Below are 21,368 nucleotides of genomic sequence, written 5' to 3' on the forward strand. Positions count from 1 at the left end.
GATCACAAAAATTATTCATTAGAATTCAATAAACTATTTATCAATTTAAATAAAAATCATCGTGAATTATGAAAGTATAATACGTTTTTTACAAATTCTGACGAATTTAATTTGACAGCTATGACATCACAACATGGCGGACAATTATTTGAAACGCATTCGAAATTGAAAGTGTCATTTTATAACCTTAATTCCAATGCCATAAATAACTCTTGTATTGAAATACGATTGTCAATTTTTTTTAATAAATACAAGTGGCCTATTAATGTTTTTATACGCTCAGTATAAACACGGCAACAGTATGTAGATACCTTTAGTGCGTCGGCGTTCATTCCTTATGGAATGATTGCGACAATCCGGCGCGGTCTGGTTGCATCGTATTATTTAATATTCCCGTGAAATGCTCCACAATCAAGTGTCCGGCCGGCTGATGCGTCCACCAATTTATTGTACAATATTTGACCATTACATGCGTCAGTTTATTTACATAATGTTCAAGTAAACGATGTTATAACCTAACTAAGACGGGTATAGTCTCGGTGGGGCAATGTTGAACACTTGCCCTACCATCAATTACAATTTTACACAAAACAAATAACCTATACGACCTTTCTGATGCATAGATTGTATTTTTATTTTTATTCTGTAGTTCAAAGCTAGATTTATAATGAAGCCACTCGATGGCGGACGCATAAAGGAGTTATTTGCGATTTAAATTGGTTCGTGTCCTCAAGGAAACGATTTCCGCGACATCTGTGGGTGACATTTCATTAACGAGGTTTTTCCATCTTATAGGAAAAAAATCTAAAAGGGATTTACTTCTGCAGACAAAATAGGACTGAAAATTCCTTGAAAAAAAAAAGTTTTTAAAAAAAAACTGATTTTAAAACCAGTTATTATACAGTATGACCTACATAAAATAGTCAATATATTAAGTCAATATTTAAAAGATATACATTGAGAACAAAAACAGCTCTTCAAATAAAGAATTGAAGGTCAAAGAAGGTTACTACGTTCTTACCAAAGGCAGTTTTTACTATAAAGTTGTATATGAACATTTTATTTAGTCTAGTTTCTTGTTAAATTACACTAATCGTAATTTTTTTTACGATTATTATAGTTTAACAAGGTTTAACATCTTCGCACGAATAGGCCGGCTCGCCCGGTGTAATACCACGACCACATAGAAGACAGGCGTCAAGTGGAAGCAATTCCGTGTTTCGTCTGATGAGTGTGGTGCCGGAGGCCTAATTTTAATCTCTTTCCTATTCCAACATTTTCTTATGAGGAGAGGATTGGAAGGAAAAGTGGATTTGACGGTGGAAGAGACGCATAGGAAGGGGAAATGTCCTCTTTATGTGCGTCTCCTCCGTCAATGAAGGGTAGGCAACGCGTCTGCAATTGCCGATGTTTATGGGCAGCGGTCGCTTTCCATTTCGGTGGATTGAGGTGGCCGCTTGCTCGTTTGCCACCTTATATTAAAAAAATAGATTTTTGCCGGCTATAATTTGTAAAGAAATTCCATGATCAATTAACATTGAGATAATAGTATTTTTATTAACATTGGAATTTTATTACTATTGTTAAACTTATTTATTTATATGATTAGTAGTTTGCGCCCGCGACTCCGCGTGGAATGAATAAAAACAAAAGTGAGTATGTGTTCTTCCAGGCTATCCTCTACATCTATACCATTTCATCGAAATTCGTTGAGCCGTTTAGGCTACAAACTCTAACAAACATCCATCTAAACTTTCGCATTTATAATATTAGTATGAAGTAAGAAGTAAGATTATTCTCAAATTCAATATAACAGGTAAAAAAATATACAGACGAATTGAATACCACCTTCTTTTGGGAAGTCGGTCCAAAATGAGCCAGAGTGCACAAACCGTTTTTTTTTCTTTTTATCACATTATATTATGTAACGAGAACAGTGCAGCACGAATTGTCAGGTTATTGTCCCATTTATTTCGTATTGATTATAATAATTTCTACACGTTTTTTTTTGAGGCAATAAACCGATTAATCAGTTATAGCATTAATTTATTTAATACTAGCTGTTCCCGTACGACTTCATCCGCATGAAATTATAAATTTATTATTTGTATTAGTCAAATTCTTAATTGCAAATGTCAAAGTACAAATTACCTTACTATGGCAACCTTGTTTCCTTGATGTTGGCAGCAACTTATGGTCTTATTCCCATATTAGGGTTTTTATCCAAAATATTTACCCCCTAAGTTAAATGGCGTTAAAAGATATAGCCTAAAGCGTCACGCAAGTGTAGGGCTTTTTATTAAGAAAAGAATGATTCCAAAATATGCTGTAATTGCTGACATCTTAGGCAACAAAGAAGTGGTATAATTGCTTGTAGATTGGTTAATTGCTAATAAAATTCGTCAGGGACTAATCGGTCAGTGAAAAAAGACTTAGGATGTCTAAAAGGTTTATTATTAAAAGAGTCAAAGTTTACGACCGCTCGGAATTATCTAGTAGGTGGTACTAGGCAAGTCAACTGGAGTAACCTAATTTTAGGTTGTTATTGTTATTATACGTTTTTTGAGAAACTATATACCATTAAGTTTGAAAAACACTATATTACTATATGCTTAGAAAAACGCGGCCTGAAAAATTGGTTGTTATGTCTAAGAAAAATGTTATTTCATTCGATACATACATAATTTTATTACATGTATAGATAGATAATTGTTTCCAGTTAGAGCGGACGCACATCTTTAACTAAATTATCGCACAACTGTACGATTGTTCATTTCGCAACCAATTGAACTATTTAGATGCCCTATAAATCGAGTAGTGTCCACCTATAAGCGCATAGGAATCAAATCGAGACAACAATTTTTAATATAGTTTAATTTCAGGTGTGCGGACGCTCTAAGTAGACAACTTAGACTTAACTTACCCCTGCAGAGCTGGTAGACACCGGCAGCAATGATGATGAAGAGAGCAAGCAGCTTGGCGTAAGTGAACCAATCTTGGACGCGGGTCGCCGCGCGCACCGACCAGCAGTTTACAAACGTCAGCAGTACTATACATTACACAAGGAATAGTTTTCAATCAAGGTATAATGCAATTCAAACTTTATAAAGGCTCGGCTCACATATAAGACTGACAGAAAATTCAACCAATCTGTACTATAATACAATTCAAACTTTATAAAGGCTCGGCAAGAGAGATTGAGACAGAAATGCCAGTGAATTTTGTAGCATGTTTACTATGACTCCCCTCATGTTTAATACGTGACGTCATAGACCAGCAAAGCTTCTACGCACAAGTTACATGACGTGATTTCCATAATAATACTTTTTAAGAAGAAAGATTTGGATTTTTGAATTTTTATATGTATTGAAGTAACTCAAAAACTACTGGGCCGATTTCAAAAATTCTTTCATCAAAAAGGTACGATTTCACTGAGTGACATAAGCTATATTTTACGCGAACGAAGTCGCGAGCTACATTATTAGTGAAGTAGTGAAATCTTGCATTTTAAAATGTATTTAGCTTTACAAACGAATTGCGTCAACCGTTCAACGGTGTTTCTATTTGTTATGTTTACAACATAGTTCGAAAGTATCATGTTATTGTGGTCGTGTGGTACTTACATATGCAACACGCCGCTAACAGTCTAGTAGCGTCCTCTGGCGGGTCGCACTCCGGGAATATCGGCTTCAGTACGTATACACTGAACGTCAGTGCGACTATTGCCTGGTAAGATCATTAACATTTCATCATCATCATCATCATCATCACCACCATCATCATCATCTTCCTCCTTATTATACTCCCGTAGAGTCAACTCTGGTTGTTCTCTACATTTATACTTTCCAAATATGAATGCATAAAATATATTTGAAGAAAGTAGAATAGGGAGCCGAAAAGCGAGAAAATAACGACATTGAAGGTCACCGCTATCTGACGTAACGTTGGTCTCATACAAAATCGATTACGTTACAAATACTCCGTAAGTTATCGTGATAGGACCTTAGATATTTTTGAAACAGATAATTTCAGGGTTTAACATTTTTATATCAGTATTTTTTTAATTAAAATCTACATTTCTACGAGTTTTTAACAGACCAAGGACGTAACACTATATATTAGCACTGTTATAAATGTAATTGATAGGTTACTTATCTTCATTTTATAAAACCTTTACCAATTTTATTTTTAAACGTATTATACGAATCATCACCAGCTCACTATACGTCCCCACCGAGGGGCTCGGAGCCTACCCTAAGTTAGCGGTGACTAGGCAAAAGTCAACCACGCTGGCTCAGTGCGGGTTGGTTGACTTCACACATATCTTTGAATTTCTTCGCCGATATGTGCAGGTTGCATCACGTTTTCCTTCACCGTAAAAATGTCGAGGGAATCATTTACATATGAAAATTCGAAAAATCGAAAATCACATTGGTACATGGCGGGATTCGAACCCAAGACCTGTAGATTACAAGTCAAGTGCTTAAACCACTGAGCCACCGACGCACTTTATACGAATGGTAATATCGTAATAACAAATCAAACTTTATTCAAACCTATAAAAAGAGTTAAATCCTCTCTTTACATTCAATACAGGACCACCCTGGGAGAAGGCAATATCTCGATGGAATCAGACAATAAAAGAAATCCATTTACTGTCAATATCTCTATTTATAGAGTTTAATCAAACATCGCCTTTTATTGGAATAAAATAGTTGTTCCTAGTATCACTCTTTACCCATCTCTTTTAATCTTTATGAGAATGAAAAGGACGATGTATTAATTTTGTCAAATCATGTCGTAGACGCTTTCCCCTTAGAACCATTTTCCATTACGGGTTTATGAGAAGTTGCAACTAATAATTTTGGTACTGCAGCTAGTCGCGGAAGTGGAGTATAGATTTGCATTACTGTATAATGGTTGGACCACACTTGGTTAAGACAGTAAGACAGTTGCACAAGCCAGTCATAGACTGTTTCAACTCACTGGCACTTATTGACTGAAACAACTATACTAGCAAGGTGTACAGTACATCTATACTAATTAAAGAGGAAAGAATTATATTTTTGTATGTATTGAAATAACTCAAAAACTACTGGGAAGATTTTAAAAATTCTTTCACTTTTAGAAAGGTTATTTATCTGTGAGTATTTGTTAAATTCACGCGGATATAGTCGCGAGCAACAGCTAGTGAGTTATAGTTACCTGTGAGCAGGGCCGGACTATCATGCACTCTATCCAGAGACGGATGAAGGCCGCAAAAGGTCCAAAAGTCTCCATGATGTATGCGTAGTCTGCGCCACTCAGTTTTATCATTGTACCCAACTCCGCGTAGCAGTATGCACCGATCTGGGGTAGACAGGTTTAATAATTAAACAAGAGATATATACTTAAATTGATTATTTCCTACGTGGTTAAAATGTACTAAACTTAATGGTATAAGTTAATTATGCAGTGTAAGTAAAACATTAAATATGTGAGAATTTATTTCATTGTAAATAAATTACAAAAAAATCTTAAACGACAGATTTTTAACATGGGTTATTGCCTGACTCACAGTTGGTTAGTACAGTTGGTAATTAACGTATAATAACTATACTGGTATTCCACTGGCATAATGTGAACACTAGCTGGCGCCAGTGAGTCCATACTATCCACGCCCTGCATACTATCCAAGTGTGAACTTAGCTTAAAGTCGTTTAGAATACCATTTGTAATATTCTTTTACAAAACATTTGAATTTGGAACAGACTATAATATGTTTACTTGATTTATTGTTTTGGCAACATGGAATCTTCATTATCTGTTGATAAAACGAGTAAAAGTTGCATAATTAGTGGTCAAGGCGCAAAGATCAGTTATTTTATCTCAAATAATAACATCGCAGGCCATGTGACCAGATATTGCTTTTGTTATTGACATGATTAATAAACAGATGTTGATTATTGGACTCATTTGACTGTACTTTCAATAAAACTAACGATTTGTTGGAACAATCATTATTATTGCATCAGTAATTGTCTCGTGGAGTTTGTCTCTTAAAAGTGCGCATTCACCTTCGACTAAGAATCTAATTAATCTCGATTTGATTCCTATGAGTTTATATAAAGGTTTGCACACTACTCGATTTTTAGTGCAACTGAACAGTTGAATTGATTGGGAAACAATCGACAATCGCACAACAGTATTGCCAAAGTTTTGAAGATGATGTGCGTCCGCTCTGAATCGTAGTATCGACTCTTCCATACTATTAGCTATCATATTTCGATTAACTCTTTTTTAAATACTTCTCTTACACAATCTAAGTTTACTTATACTAATCTCAACGTTTTATTTAGAGCGGGCGGATACCTTTAACAGTGGTAGTGCCCGCTTTAACATATTCGCACTGCAGGGCTGGCTCGCCCGGTGCAATACCACGACCACACAGAAAACATGCGTGAGGTGGAAGCAATTCCGCGTTTCGTCTGATGAGTGTGATGCCGGAGGCCTAATTTTAGTTCCTTTCTCTTTTCACCCTTTTCTTAAGAGGAAAGGATGGGAGGGAAAAGTGGATTTGACGGTGGAGGAGACGCATAGGAAGGGGAAATGTCCGCTTTATGTGCGTCTCCTCTTCTGTCAATGAAGGGCAGGCAACGCATCTGCATTTGCGAATGTCTATGGGCAGCGGTCGCTTTCCATTTCGGTGGATTCAGGTGGCTACTTGCTCGTTTGCCACATTATAGTATAAAAAAAAACCTTTAAGTAAACTCACACAACAGTTGTGCGGTTGTCGATTGTTTCTCAAGCAATTCAACTATTTTCAAGAACAAAAAAAACGAGTAGTGTTCGCACTTCCATATAAGAATATAGGAATAAATGCGTGACTAAACAGTTGTGCGATAGTTTGGTAGATGTGCTCGCGCTATTTTTTAAACGAAGTCAGATCGGATAAGGATTTTAAAATCTAATATGATTGGACAAGAAAAATTAATGAACGAAATACAGTTGATGACGTCGTAAAATAAGCTCTTGGGTAAAATTTATGCTTCACTCTTGGGACCTAATCAATTTGCTTGACTTGACAAAGCTCTTGTATATTTTACTAGCTGTTCCCATGCGACTTCATCCGTATAAAGTTATAAAAATTTGATTTTATTGTTTACATTTGTTAAATTATTAATTGCAAATGTCAAAATGACATTACATGATGTCAAACCATAGCAACCTTGTTTCGTTGATGTTGGCATAAACTTATGGTCTCTTTCCCACATTAGGATTTTAATCCAAAATATTTACTCCTAAGTTTAATGGCGTGAAAACATATAGCCTAAAGCGTGACGAAAGTGTATAGATTTTTATTAAAAAAAAGAGTTATTCAAAAATATACTGTAATTGCCGACATTTTAGGTAACAAAGAAGTGTGTGTTTACGCTTTATTATAATAGTATAGATATAGATAGAAGGATAGCTTAATCTCTAGGACAATATTTTCGTTATAAATGACTTTGCAATTAAATTAAATTGAAAAACAACAATTGGAAAGATTATTAACAGTAGAAATCGCTTAATAGGATGCTGGATATAAGAACAAAACGCTTATAGTGTCCAGCAGTGTAGATCCAATCCACGCCATTATAAACTGTCACGAGTTTTAGATAATTACTGCGTTCAGTAATCGTTCCTGATTAATATTTAAATAAGGATTCCTATCGTTTTTAACAAAGCAAAATAGAGTTATAATTTATGTTAACTATTAGACTATTAAATATGAATTGTTAATTTATATTATCTGATAACAGTCACGTAAACTTTGTGAATCTGTAACCTTTCTCTAGAGCTTGACCAAAGACTATACCGAGATTTCTAAATGGCCGAATATGACCATGACATTTGTTTTTTTAATAACGGCAAAGGTTGACATTAAAGATATGAAATGAGAAAAAATATTACAGAACTGTTTATTTTTTAATCCAATCAAGAATAATCAGTAATCTATACTATTATAATAAAGCGTAAACACACATTTCTTTGTTGCCTAAGATGTTAGTAATTACAGCACATTTTATGAATAATTCTTTCGTTAATGAAAAGCCCTACACTTACTTCACGCTTTAGACTATATATTTTCACGCGATTAAACTTAGGGGTAAACGTTTTGGATAAAAATCCTAATGTGGGAAAGAGACCATAAGTTGCTGCCAACATCGAGAAAGAAAGGTTGCCAAAATTTGTCATGTCATGTCATTTTGACATTTGCAATTGATAATTTGCCAAATGTAAACAATAAAATAAAATTTTCATAATTTCATGCGGATGAAGTCGCACGGGAACAGCTAGTGAATCGATAAAAAAATAACTTTTAAAATGTTTTAAACTGTTCACTCACCATACTGAATATTCCAGAAGCAATCCATACAAGAAGACTAGCATTGACAGATCCTGTGTGCTTCAGTACTCCAGTGGGGGACACAAAAATGCCGCTACCAATAATAGAACCAACAATAACAGTGATTCCATTAAGTAGCGACATTTTAGCTTCCAATGCGCCGCCATCTTTTTCCCCTTCTTCAGGCGCTTCAATCTTCAGAGCTTCCTTGTCGCATTCTTCCGTTCCTTTCTTTGGAGACCTGATAAAGAAATAGTTATAGGTTAAAAATTTAGTAAGTCAGTTGTTTTTAAGCGTTTTATTTTCTTCATCATTAATTAACACAGAATTTTTGCAACTTTCTAAACGTTTTTAATCTGGCTGTCAATAAACATTTTTGAACCCGATAGATGGCGTTGTCATATTTTTCAATGACAGAAAATTTAATAAACATTTTTCCAAGAGTCTGTTATAAGAAATTAAAAGCTAATTTAAGTAAAAAATAATATTTAGGTACTGTATAAAATCTTTATTAGCTGTAAGGAGGTTATTATTCTATTAGGATGTCCCATTTCCATCGGCTAAGGCCTCTAATAGGATTAGACCACGTCCACTCGCAATAAATAAATCTCTTCTTACTGTCGACTACTCATATGTGTATAAAACGCTATTCCTCTTTCTGATTTAATAAAAAATATCAAACATAAAAAACCACACAATACACATTCAATTTTAAATGAATCTTGGTTTCCACGCTACATAGTAGTTGGCAGTCATATTTAAAATGGCGCAGTACCCATATATATTTTTATTTCAGTTTTAAAGACAAAGACAAGTTAATGCTTTTTACTAAAGATCGATAATGTTATATGATTAATTATTATTGATAACTAGCTGTTGCTAGCGACTTCGTCCGCGTGAAATTAAAAATAATAAAGTACATAGCTCATGTTACTCGCAGATAAATTACAATCCCGCGTGAGGACAGATGAGAATAAAAAGGTTCATCCGTCCCACCTTTTGCGATTACGGGACGGTTACAATTTTTTCATTTCATAACGTTCCATCTGTCACCTTATTGGTGATAGTGGAACTAAAAGGTGCGACGGATGAAACTTTTTATTCTCACGTGGGGACAGAGCGCTGTGACGGTTGGGAATAATCGAGAAAAGCGATCAATGCTAATAACGCCATCTTTTGGTAGACATATGACCTTGTTCTCTTAGGTTACGTTTTATTAGCCCTTGTAAGAACAGGACATTGCACATTGTGGACCCTCATTGAAGTCTGTATGTATAATACCGGTTAACAGCTTTTGAAGCTGTACAAAAGATGTCTGGGAACTAAATTTACATCACTTTCTCACACACTTTTTTAGTAATTACAAAACGAGATTTCTAGGTCATTACTTACGTTAAAATTGGACAGTAATCTATAAGTTAAAAGCATACTAATAAAAATGCGAAAGTTTAGATGTTTGTTAGACTTCGTAGCTTAAACGACTGAAATTTGGTATAGATGTAGAGGATATTCTGGAAGAACACATAGTCTTTTGTTTTTCCACGGGAACGATGTCGCGGGTAACTACTAGTTAATGTTAAAAAAAATGCAGTTGTTTAAAATAGGAGCATAGTACTTCTTAACAATACTTTAGACAGTTATTTCAGTTTCAGAAAATGGGACAATTTTTACATTCACGGAAAAAAAACTAAGTATCCGAAGCCTCATTTCCTTAAAGTTTATGAAAAAAACTCGTCTCAAAATTAAGCGAAGCATGAAGTTTTTTAAACATTGTTGCCATTCTTTGAATCTTGAAAGAAACTGTGAATAAACTTTTTTTGTACATTTCAATTCAAAAGTGTTTACGATAGAAAGAGCATTAACCGAATCCATCCATCTAAACTTTCGCATTTATAATATTAGTAGGATTGAATGTAACAGAGTGTCGGCTGTCAGTTATTGTAGACTTGCAGCCTAAAATGCTGAACGGATCTCGATGAAATTTAGAATAGATTTCATCGAGAACTGTTGTTCGAAATTTAACAGTGGTAGTGCCTGCTTAAACGACTTAGCACGAATAGGCCGGCACGCCCGGTGTAACACGACCACACAGAAGACAGGCGTGAAATGGAAGCAATTCCCTGTTTCGTCTGATGAGTGTGGCGCCGGAGGCCTAATTTTAGTCTCTTTCCCTTTCCATCCTTTTCTTAAGAGGAAAGGATGGGAAGGAAAAGTGGATTTGACGGTGGAGGAGACGCATAGGAAAGGGAAATGTCCTCTTTATGTGCGTCTCCTCCTCCGTCAATTAAGGGTAGGAAACGCATCTGTAATTGCGGATGTTTATAGGCAGCGGTCGCTTTCCATTTCGGAGGATTCAGGTGGCCGCTTGCTCGTTTGCCACCTTGTATTATAAAAAAATAGATCTAGAGGATACTCTGGAAGAACACATAGGCTACTCACTTTTGTTTTTTTTTTTTAATTCCACGCGGAATGAGTCGCGGGCGACAGCTAGTTACTTACATTGTTATCATTTACATGTAAATACATTTCATTTTATTACTTTATATCTCTTACTTTATTGACCTTGCGGCCTTACCGATGCATCGTTAACAAGCTATTTAAGATTTGAAGGACCCTACTGATATAATTAACCACTGTTTTATTAAAGCGCGCGCACACCTACGATTAAACTATCGCACAACGTTTAAGTCTCGCTTTGATTCCTATGAGCTTATGGAAGCAATACTCGATTTTTAGTTGTGCTAAACAGTTAAATTGGCTAAGAAATCGACAATCGCACATCATCACAGCAGTCTCTCATTGGTCGATGTAATTTCTACTAATAACATTAGAAAGAGGAAAGATTTGTATTTTTGTATGGAACGAATAAACAAATTAATGGACTGATTTCAAAAATCTTTCACCATTGGGAAGCTACATTATTACTAAGTGATATTTTTTTTTATAACATAAGGCGGCAAACGAGCAAGCGGCCACCTGAATCCGCCAAAATAATGAAGCGATCGCTGCCCATAGACATCCGTAATTGCAGATGCGTTGCGTACCCTTATCCGACAAAGGAGGAGACCCACATAAAGAGGATATTGCCCCTTCCTATGCTTCTCCTCCACCGTCAAATCCACTTTTCTTTCCCGTGGTAAAGAGAAAGGGACTTAAATTAGGCCTCCGGCTTTATATATAGGCTATATTTTATTGCTAGATTCTTTAAATGTAAAACTGTTTTAAATTTATTAATGGATCGTCGCTCGCTTTCCCCGTAACATTATTTACCGACTGCCTGCTTACAACGTTAATAAGCACCGTAAGTTCACGCCCGTAGCATATAGGGGTAAACAGAGATTACTTTAACACATAGTGAAGTAACGGAAGTCAAGATCATTTGTACCAAACGTGATTTTATTCAACTTGGTGATAATGTTATCAGAGAGGTCAACCGTGTCAATAGATGTTTACTAGTGTCCCGCGCCGGTTTCACACGGGTTCAATGCTGATACGAAAATGTGTTTATTCACATTATTAGAAACCTCTAAAATCAGTATTTCTCTTGTATATTATACACTAGCTTTCGCCCGCGACTCCGTTCGCGAGGAAATAAACAATACAAAAGTAAGTAACCTATGTGTTCTTCCAGACTATCCTTTGCATTTAGACCAAATCATCGAAATCCGTTCAGCCGTTTAGTCTACAAACTCTAACAAACATCCATCCATCTAAACTTTCGCATTTATAATATTACTAGCTTTCGCCCGCGTCCTCCTTTGTCCGCGTGGAATTAAAAAAACTAAGTAGCCTATGTGTTCTTTCAGACCATACTCTACATTTATACCAAATTTCATCGAAAACCGTTCAGCCGTTTAGTCTACAAGCTTTAACAAACATCCATCCATCTAAACTTTCGCATTTATAATATTAGTCTCAAAGTTAGAAGTAAGATGTATACATTACAACCATGAATCACTCTTAATTCAGATCCTAAGAGGTGCCCCTTAGCAACCAATAACTCGGCGTGTATACGTTTAAGCTGAAATACATACTGTATATACCCAAAATGTATTGTAAATATAAATATTTTGATATGAATAACGAGGACAATATTATCTGTGGTTCAATGACCTGTCAACTGTCAGAAATGGCGGGAATCATGCGTCAGCGAATGTCGACACTATCAAGAAATAATTGAGTTATCACTAATTATTTGAGAATTTACTTATTAAAAAAAACTGTGACGTATAAATTATTTGGCTGAGCGCTTTGACTAAACTATCGCATAACTGTTTAGTCTCGCTTTGATTCCTTATCTGAAATACACTCTACTCGATTTTTAGTTTTGTAACTAAACAGTTGAATTGGCTGAGAAACAATCGACAATCGCACAACAGTTATGCGATAGTTTTGTTAAAAGCGCGCGTCTTCTCTAAAATATTATTGCCTTAATATCCAGATAACAAAACGTTTTTTTTATATTATACAGTAAACCTCGATAACAGTGGTAGTGCCCGCTTTAACATCTTAGCACTGCAGGGCCGGCACGTCCGGTGTAATACCACAACCACACAGAAGACAGGCGTGAAATGGAAACAATTCTTTGTTTCGTCTGATGAGTGTGGTGCCGGAGGCCTAAATTAAGTCCCTTTCTCTTTACCACCCTTTTCTCATAAGGAGAGGATGGGAAGGGGAAGTGGGGAGATGCATAGGAAGTATCCTCGAGAGATGCATAGGGAAATATCCTCTATATGTGCGTCTCCTCCTCCGTCGGATAAGGGCAGCGGTCGCTTCGCCATTTTGACGGATTCAGGTGGCCGCTTACTCGTTTGCCACCTTATGATATAAAATAAAACCTCGATAAGTTAGAGTCCAAAGGAAACACAAAAAATTTTAATTTGTACAGGTTTTAAGTTATCAAGGGTCTATGTCGTAGAGGTTTTATGCTCTGATGGGAAGGGAACATATTATTTTTTGAAGTTATCGAGGTTATACTGTACTTGAATATCACAATACTCAGAGACATGACAGTTGCTCGTAGTTTATTTTAGGGTGTACATTATTGGACACTAAGGGCCGTTTTTTGGTACAATTGCGTAAAACATAAGGCCATCAAACAGAACTTTAATAATAGATGTGCTAATATAAATTACTTTGGCCTTTCAATATCGTGATTACTTTCACCGACAAAGGAATTGCACACTTCAAATCTGTTGGGTTCGGTGTAGAGAACTCTCAAGGCGAACATCTATACTTATTATAATAAAGCGTAAACACACATTTCTTTGTTGCCTAAAATGTCAGCAATTACAGCATATTTTTGAATAATTCTTTTTTTAATAAAAAGCCCTACACTTACGTCACGGTTTAGGCTATATATTTTCACGCCATTAAACTTATAGGGTATGCTATTTTGGGTAGAAACTTTAATGTGGGAAAGAGACCATAAGTTGCTGCCAACATAAAGAAAGCTGGATTGCCAAGGTTTGTCAAGTCATGTCATTTTGACATTTGCTATTAATAATTTGACAAAAGTAAACAATAAAATCAAATTATCATCATTTTAAGCGGATGAAATCGCACGAGAACAGCTAGTCAGCCCATAAAAATGTTGGCTTGTGTTTGTTTCTTTACACGTTACCAGCGATAATCTAAATAGCTATATAAGAGGGGTTATTATTAAAATGGTCAAATCCGGAATAGGTTAAAAAATATGGGGGATTAATTCTCTGACATGAATACTAATGAGATGGTATACATTTTTTTATGTTGGTTAAGCTAGTTCAGGACCACAATTCCATCTGAATTGTGGTTTTAGTAGTTCCCTTCCCATCCTTACTTTAATAAGGAAATAGTGGATTTAATGGAATTGGTGACTTTGATTCAAAGTATCATCAAAATTGTATTTGAAGTGTTTGAGAGGTAAAAGTTATGTTTATTTCGTACTTAAAAAATATGAATTTATTTTACATTTTTGTCGTCTCTAGAGGATCCTTTGACTCTTCCTTCCAACGCCCATGTTAAGTTGCATTGCTATTTTTTCCTCTTGTAATTAGCAGACGATTTAGACGAGTATGAAATAGTTATGACTTTTTTCTTCCTCAGATTATCGAAAGAATTTAGTCAGCCAGGTTTAATTAAAAAATAAACAAAAGCAAAATAATTTAAAGAATGACAGTGATTTATCTTACTTTGTTATGAATGTTATAAATGTGAAAGTCTAAATGGGTTTTTGTAGGAGTGACCTAAACGGATGTCCTAATTTGGCATAGATGTAAGTCTTTAAGAACACATAGGCTACTTTTGTTTTTTAATTTCACGAAGACAAAAAAAGCAAAAGCCGATCGCAACAACACAGAAACAGTTATTTATATAATCTGTACAATGTTGCCATAATTAGGCAATTAGTATGTGTCCGATTAGCCGGTTCTGTGACAGTGAGAGGAATTCGCGTGCCGGTCGAAAGAACCTTACTCTAGACCAAGGCCTCACTCGATTATGCGCTTGACACACTAACGATCTTTCGCAAATTACTGTCCCATTCTAACGCAACGCAAACTTCCTTGCGTCAGATAAAACGTATTTTTAACTTAACTGTAACATTCTTTAACGAATATGTTTTTTTATAAGAGAACTAACGACCCGCCCCAACTTCGGACGTCTGATGCACGTACAAAAATGTATTTATTTACGATATCACATTGACTTAAAAAAAATCAGTATTCCTTATATTACACACTAGCTTTCTCACACTCACTGACAATGTAGCTTTTTAATGGTGAAACAATTTTTGAAATCGGCCCAGTATCTTTGAGTTATTAAATTACAAACAAACACAGTTTTCCTCTTTATAGTATTAGTATGCATTAAACTTATTACTCTTGATTCACTCTATTTATTTAAAAACTGCATAAAAAATTGTTCAGTAATTTGAAAGGGTAAAGCATACATTAGAACAGACAGGAAGTGGAAAGCGATTTTGTTCATCACTGAAGTGATTACCGACTGCCATGTGGTCAAGCAATAAGTAATAAATATCATGCTGGCCGCTAAGAAAGCCATAGAAAACAGTTTGTAATTAAGGAACGTAATTCGAATGTAGAGAAAAATGTGACGTGAGCAATGTAACCACATTGTATTTGTATTAAATGCCTTTTTATCAATTTATGTGAATAGTTTGTGTGTTTCATCAATAAATAAATAAGAATTTATCAATGGTACTAGTTTACATTTAAGCACCATGTACGTCCACGTCAGAGGAAGCTTCCCTCGTAGTAATTAATTTAAAAAAATATGTACAAACAAAAGCGAAAATAACTTAAATGTAATAATAATATTAATCCAACAGTGCGAACGACAGCTAAATGGGAACAATCAACCCCCACCCCAGGGGTGAATTTATTTAGGTCAAGGTAGTAAGGGAAGGCATATTGAAATTCTTCGTCGATACGGCCTCAATACAAAATAAATACCAGTAAGGAATTGTACGCGGTTGAATTCGTTATAATCTATACTATTATAATAAAGCGTAAACATAAACATCTTTGTTGCCTAAGATGTCAACAATTACAGCATATTTTTGAATAATTCTTTTTTTAATAAAAAGCCCTACACTTCGTCACGCACTAGGCTCTATATTTTAACGCCATAGGGCATAAATATTTTGGATAAAAACCCTAATGTGGGAAAGAGACCATAAGTTGCTGCCAACATCAAGGGAGCAAGATTGCCGAGGTTTGTCATCGTCAATATCATTTTGACATTAGCAATTGATAATTTGACACATGTAAACAATAAAATAATATTTTCATAATTTCATGCCTATGAAGCCGCACGGGAACAACTAGTAAGAAATAATTAATAAAGACTACGAAATACCGTTTACAAGTGTAAAATATTTAAAATCGTACTTGCTAGCTTTATTTATAAGTGAAACAGTAATAAAAATAATATTAAAAAAGTGCTTTTATTGATCTTTGTTTTTATTTCAATATGGCAACTCTACATCACTTTGTGCAAATAATATTCTTAGAATAATCTCCTTACAAACATAGATTTTTATTTTTAAAAAAGTGTTCGTTTTTTAAAAACAGAACAAAACATTTTTGAACAAAGATTTTGAAAATGCATTTGTTAAGTAGTTGAAACCATTCGGAGTTGTTCGTAAAAAGGGCGTGAACTTTGACATTAGGTTTCATCAAAGAGAAAAAGCTTTTAAAGTTCCTTTGTTCAATGTACGAACATATATACATCCAAATGAATGTATAAATACACAGAGAACCAGTGTATAGGTTATAAAAAATTCTAACCATCATACTAACATACTAATATTATAAATGCGAAGGTTTAGATGGATGTTTGTTAGAGTTAGTAGCCCAAACGGATCAACGGATTTCGATGAAATTTGGTATAGATGTAAAGGATAGTGTGGAAGAAAACATAGGCTACTTTTGTTTTTTTATTCCATGCGGACGGAGTCGCGGGGGAAAGCTAGACATAACTACTCTTTGTATATTATTCTTAAATACACATCCAAAAAGACAATGACTTTATGAGTTTTTTCAAGGCGAATGTTATTTATACAAAGTATGTAGTTAATAGTTTTAACAATAATTACCGTCAAATATCTGCCAATTTATGAAAAAACTGATTGAAACTGTACTGTTGTTTAGAAAGTAAATTCAAGTTTTTACGATTGTTTCGCAAAAAAAAATCTATTTTGTCATTTCAATGTAACTTAGAATAGCACGATCGAATCGGTTGTTTTGTTTCTAAACCGCAATAGGAATTGTTAGAAAGTTTCATTTGTTACTTCCTACATTTTGATTGTGAAAACTTTTAACTTTTTAACACAAAATAATGATACTGATTTACTTATATTACAAATGCTATTTTGGATAAAATTTGGAAATTACTACATCAACCATTCAATGAATTTTTCTTCCAATTTATCTTAAACATTTTTTTACTAGATGGCTGAAATAGCGAGCATCATTCTATAATTTAAAAAAAAAGATTTGTTACTTACTCTATGATAGATAGTCATAGCAATTGATACCTAATAACGTATCATATACAGGTGATAAAAAAATAATAAAAACATTTTAAATTATTACGCATATACGTTATTTTTCAAATAAAAGAATTCTAAACATAATTCCATTGGCCTCGAAATAAGAAACCATAATAGCAAACCTTACACGCGTCAATTTAACCTCAAAAGATAGATGAATGGTTTAGCATTATTCCGGGGGTCGGATTGCGTCAGTAGTTCAGTTAAAAAAACATAACAGCAGTAGAGCTAAAGCTTACACGAAGAACATAATAAACAATTAAATTATAAGAATGCGTTGACATAGACAGGGAAAGCCCTAAGCAGACTTTTCGTCTTGTTTCATATATTGATAACTTATTTATAACTAAAAAAATATATACTCCCAGTGGATTGAAATTACTAAGTATTATGATCTATCATTATTACTTAATATCAACTTAATACAAAGTTGCATAACTGCATATTACATACGTAACTTAACCGTCTTCTCGTCTAAGCAATAAGTAACCGCACATCACGGAAATAAACTTACATATTCATTTCTTGTCAATAACTTAATATAGAGTAGTACATATAAAACCGCTTATAATCATGATGAAATATTTTAAATTAAACTAGCTGTTGCTTGCGACCTCGTCCACGTAAAATATAGCAAAAATATAGCCTTAAGGATAACGTAGATTTTTAATGGTAAATGTTTTTTTTAAATCTACCCAGAAGTTTTTGAGTTATACAAAACAAAACATAAAAATATTCAGAAATAGAAATCTGTCCTTTTTATTATACTAGCTTGCGCCCGCGAATCCGTCTGCGTGTAATTAAAAAAAACCAAAAGCCCATATGTTCTTTCAGACAATCCTCTACATCTATACCAAATTTCATCGAAATCCGTTCAGCCGTTTAGGCTACAAAGTCTGACAAACATCCATCAATCCATCTACATTTTCGCATTTATAATATTAGTAAGGTTAGTAAAATTAGATTGTAATAACTGATAGACATTTGTGGGTCGGTCGCTTCGCTTTTTGGGCGAATTCAGGTGGCCATTCTCCCGTTTGCCACTTTATAAAAATAATTGATAGACGCTAAAATATTCTATTGTTCCTCGCATTTATACTGTGGTCAGTCTTAGTCTTAGTTTTAGTCATCATAAATTAAATAAATAATATAAATCATAACCTTAATCTTGTGGTTTTTCGTAGGCACAATATATGTTACTTATATGAATGTAAAATAAATTCAAAAACCTTTATCAATAACCGCAAAACATACGTTACACAAAATAGAATTGCCAAGTATTGAATTTTTAAAGGGAAAAATACGATTTTTTTCCTGTTATTGACCAAGAAATTTTGTAGTTTTAGGAATGTCTTGTTATTAACCGACGGTTTTATTCATTGTCCGTTTATAAAAAAATTACAAATGATGGGTTCCTCGAAAACATATTTTTTTAAAACATTGGCTTTGAAAGAGAGGAAAAAGAAAATATTTTTAACATTATCATCTTTACCCGTACATTTAATAAATCACAAACGTTTTTTCAAAAACGTAACCTCAAAATGAAGCATTCGTACGTGGAAGGCAGAACAAGTTCGAAGACATGCAGTCATTCTTGTTTTAAATTTTGCCCGGTTTTTATACAAGCCAGTATTCTCGGAAAGCGTTTAATTTCGCCAGGGATTGTAAAAAGGGAAAATTGAGCATACCGTTTTGTATTTTACATTACATTTTTCAATCAAGATAATTGTTATAAGGATACTTGTTTTTGTAATATTATAAATGCGAAAGTTAAGAAGGATGGATGTTTGTGAGAGTTTGTAGCCTAAACAGCTAGACGGATTTTGATGAAATTCGGTATAGATGTAGAGGATAGTCTGGAAGAAAACATAGGCTACTCACTTTTGTTTTTTTTTTTAATTCCGCGCACGGAGTCGCGGCTGTAAACTAGTATATAATAAAAGTATCTTATATGAGTTATCAAAACGTTGGAAATGAAAAAGCGTGATTTACATCATCATGTATTTAATGGAGCTCCCTTAGTGACCACGTGACTCTAGATTAAGCAAATAGTATACCAAATGAATACAAATCATTATGCTTTTTCAAAGACAATAAAATCTGTTAGATTGTCATTAACGATACATAAAACTTTTAATTAAGCTTATTTTGTACTGCTAATATTGATTACCATTTTTTTGTACATCGATTAAAAGCTTTCATTAACAGTCCACGTGTATGTTTTTTTAATAATGCGTTAGTAACTAAGATATTGGGCGCTCGACGCGTGTGACGTAGGAATTTTCGTGAAGACGCAAGTGGCGCCAAACGAGGGGTTGGAGGTGGGAGCGATCGATGCGCCCACGTGTTCTATCTGATGCAATCTCCACAGATTATAACATAAACATTCAATTAAGAAAAAATCAAAGCTGCCAGTATCTTTTTTATAATTTCTTTTACATTGCGTTGGATTGGATTTTCGTTTTTTTTATTAATATTTTAAATGCGAAAGTTTATATGGATGTTAGAATAATATAACTAATCATTTGATAATTCATGACCATTTAGTTAGAAAATTCTAGGATTATATTCCTAGAATTTTTATCTTTTATTGACAAAACATTACCTAATTACTTTCGTACATAATTAATTCTAGGAAGTATTTGTACTGTTTTAATTTACACTAATATTATACGAATAAACTTAAATGATTGTTAAAGTTTATATGCAACTAGCTTTCGCTCGCGACTTCGTCCGCGTGGAATCAAAAAAAGATAAGTAGCCTACGTGTTCTTCCATACTATCCTTTACGTCTATGCCAAATTTCATAGAGATTTGTGAAGCCGTTTAGGCTACATACTCTAACAAATATCCATCCATCTATAATATGGATTCGCATTTATAAATAATAATAAGATTATTATTCTTTGTCCCAGATCAACAAAGATTATATGACAGAAATATCAGGTGTAAAAAATTTAAAAGCCGTGCGAAGCAATAAGAAAAATCTCAATACTCAGATAACAATTATATGAATTTTTAATTCATAATTTAAAACAACATTGTATTCAGTTGCAATGCCAGATTACTTGACTTTAATAAATATGAATTAAAATAACGATTGACATTTATTGCGTGTCTACAAGAATGAAGATCGGCCGTCTTATATTAGAATTTAATAAAGTCGTTCCAAGTTTTAGAGCTTGATTGACTTTTGATAGCGAAATATCAAAATGATGCAATCTTAAAACCGTAAGATCGAAGTTATCTTTAATTATAATTACACTATTTTTTTTTTACATTTACAGGGACTATGGCTGGCTGATATCAAATTATTTATAATTCAGACGAAAATATGATAGGAAATAGATGTTTCTTGTTATATTTAGAGCTTTTTACTCTGTGGCAAAAAATGCGGTAGTGAAATAAATAATCGTGAAATTCTTTGCAATAAAAGGTTAAATCCGGCTTTTAAAATATGCAATATTATTTATTAAATACTTATAATATGTCTAAATGTCATAGGTCAAATAAAAAAAAATATCGTGTGCACATAGACATAATATCAAACAAAATTCAATTTTGGACTTACATTTTGAAATCTTTTTCGTAACTTCACGTAATCGAATTAAAAAAAAAACACTTCACAAGATTCCCGCGCTTTTCGAGGCGAGCGACTTTGCCCGCCAACACGGATCGCGAGACTGCCGTGCGCCATTTGTTAGAATGAGACAGCAAAACTCTGTTACCTTGGCGTGAAAGAGAAAAGTATACTTTCGTATTGAACGAAAACTAGGGGTAGTACGCGGGGTTGTAAGTATTCAGCCATGCAAAATTATTTAATTGAATATTAAAAAAAAAACAAAAAGCAGTAAAACTTTTTTATTGTTTTGTAAAATATTATTATCAACATTTTTAATAGTACTATAGTTACTTTTATGTGAAAGTATGTGAAGGTAAAGTTAA

The 21,368-nt window shown here is 33.9% G+C and overlaps 1 protein-coding gene across 1 annotated transcript in view; it reads right to left on the reverse strand.

The window, feature by feature from the left end:
- LOC106105998 (large neutral amino acids transporter small subunit 1) overlaps positions 1-21,123 on the reverse strand; it is a 24,913-nt gene extending 3,790 nt beyond the window's left edge. Inside the window, exons 1-5 of the mRNA XM_013286519.1 lie at positions 20,995-21,123; positions 8,369-8,609; positions 5,206-5,349; positions 3,624-3,726; positions 2,924-3,049 (exon numbers count right to left, since the gene is read on the reverse strand). Of these exons, the coding sequence (XP_013141973.1) occupies positions 2,924-3,049; positions 3,624-3,726; positions 5,206-5,349; positions 8,369-8,609; positions 20,995-20,996 (616 nt within the window). The 5' untranslated portion in view covers positions 20,997-21,123. The remainder of the gene's footprint in view (positions 1-2,923; positions 3,050-3,623; positions 3,727-5,205; positions 5,350-8,368; positions 8,610-20,994) is intronic.
- Positions 21,124-21,368: the final 245 nt, after the last annotated feature.

The sequence above is a fragment of the Papilio polytes genome, unplaced genomic scaffold (assembly GCF_000836215.1).
Source record: "Papilio polytes unplaced genomic scaffold, Ppol_1.0 DF822622.1, whole genome shotgun sequence".
In the NCBI taxonomy this organism is placed as follows: Eukaryota; Metazoa; Arthropoda; class Insecta; order Lepidoptera; family Papilionidae; genus Papilio; species Papilio polytes.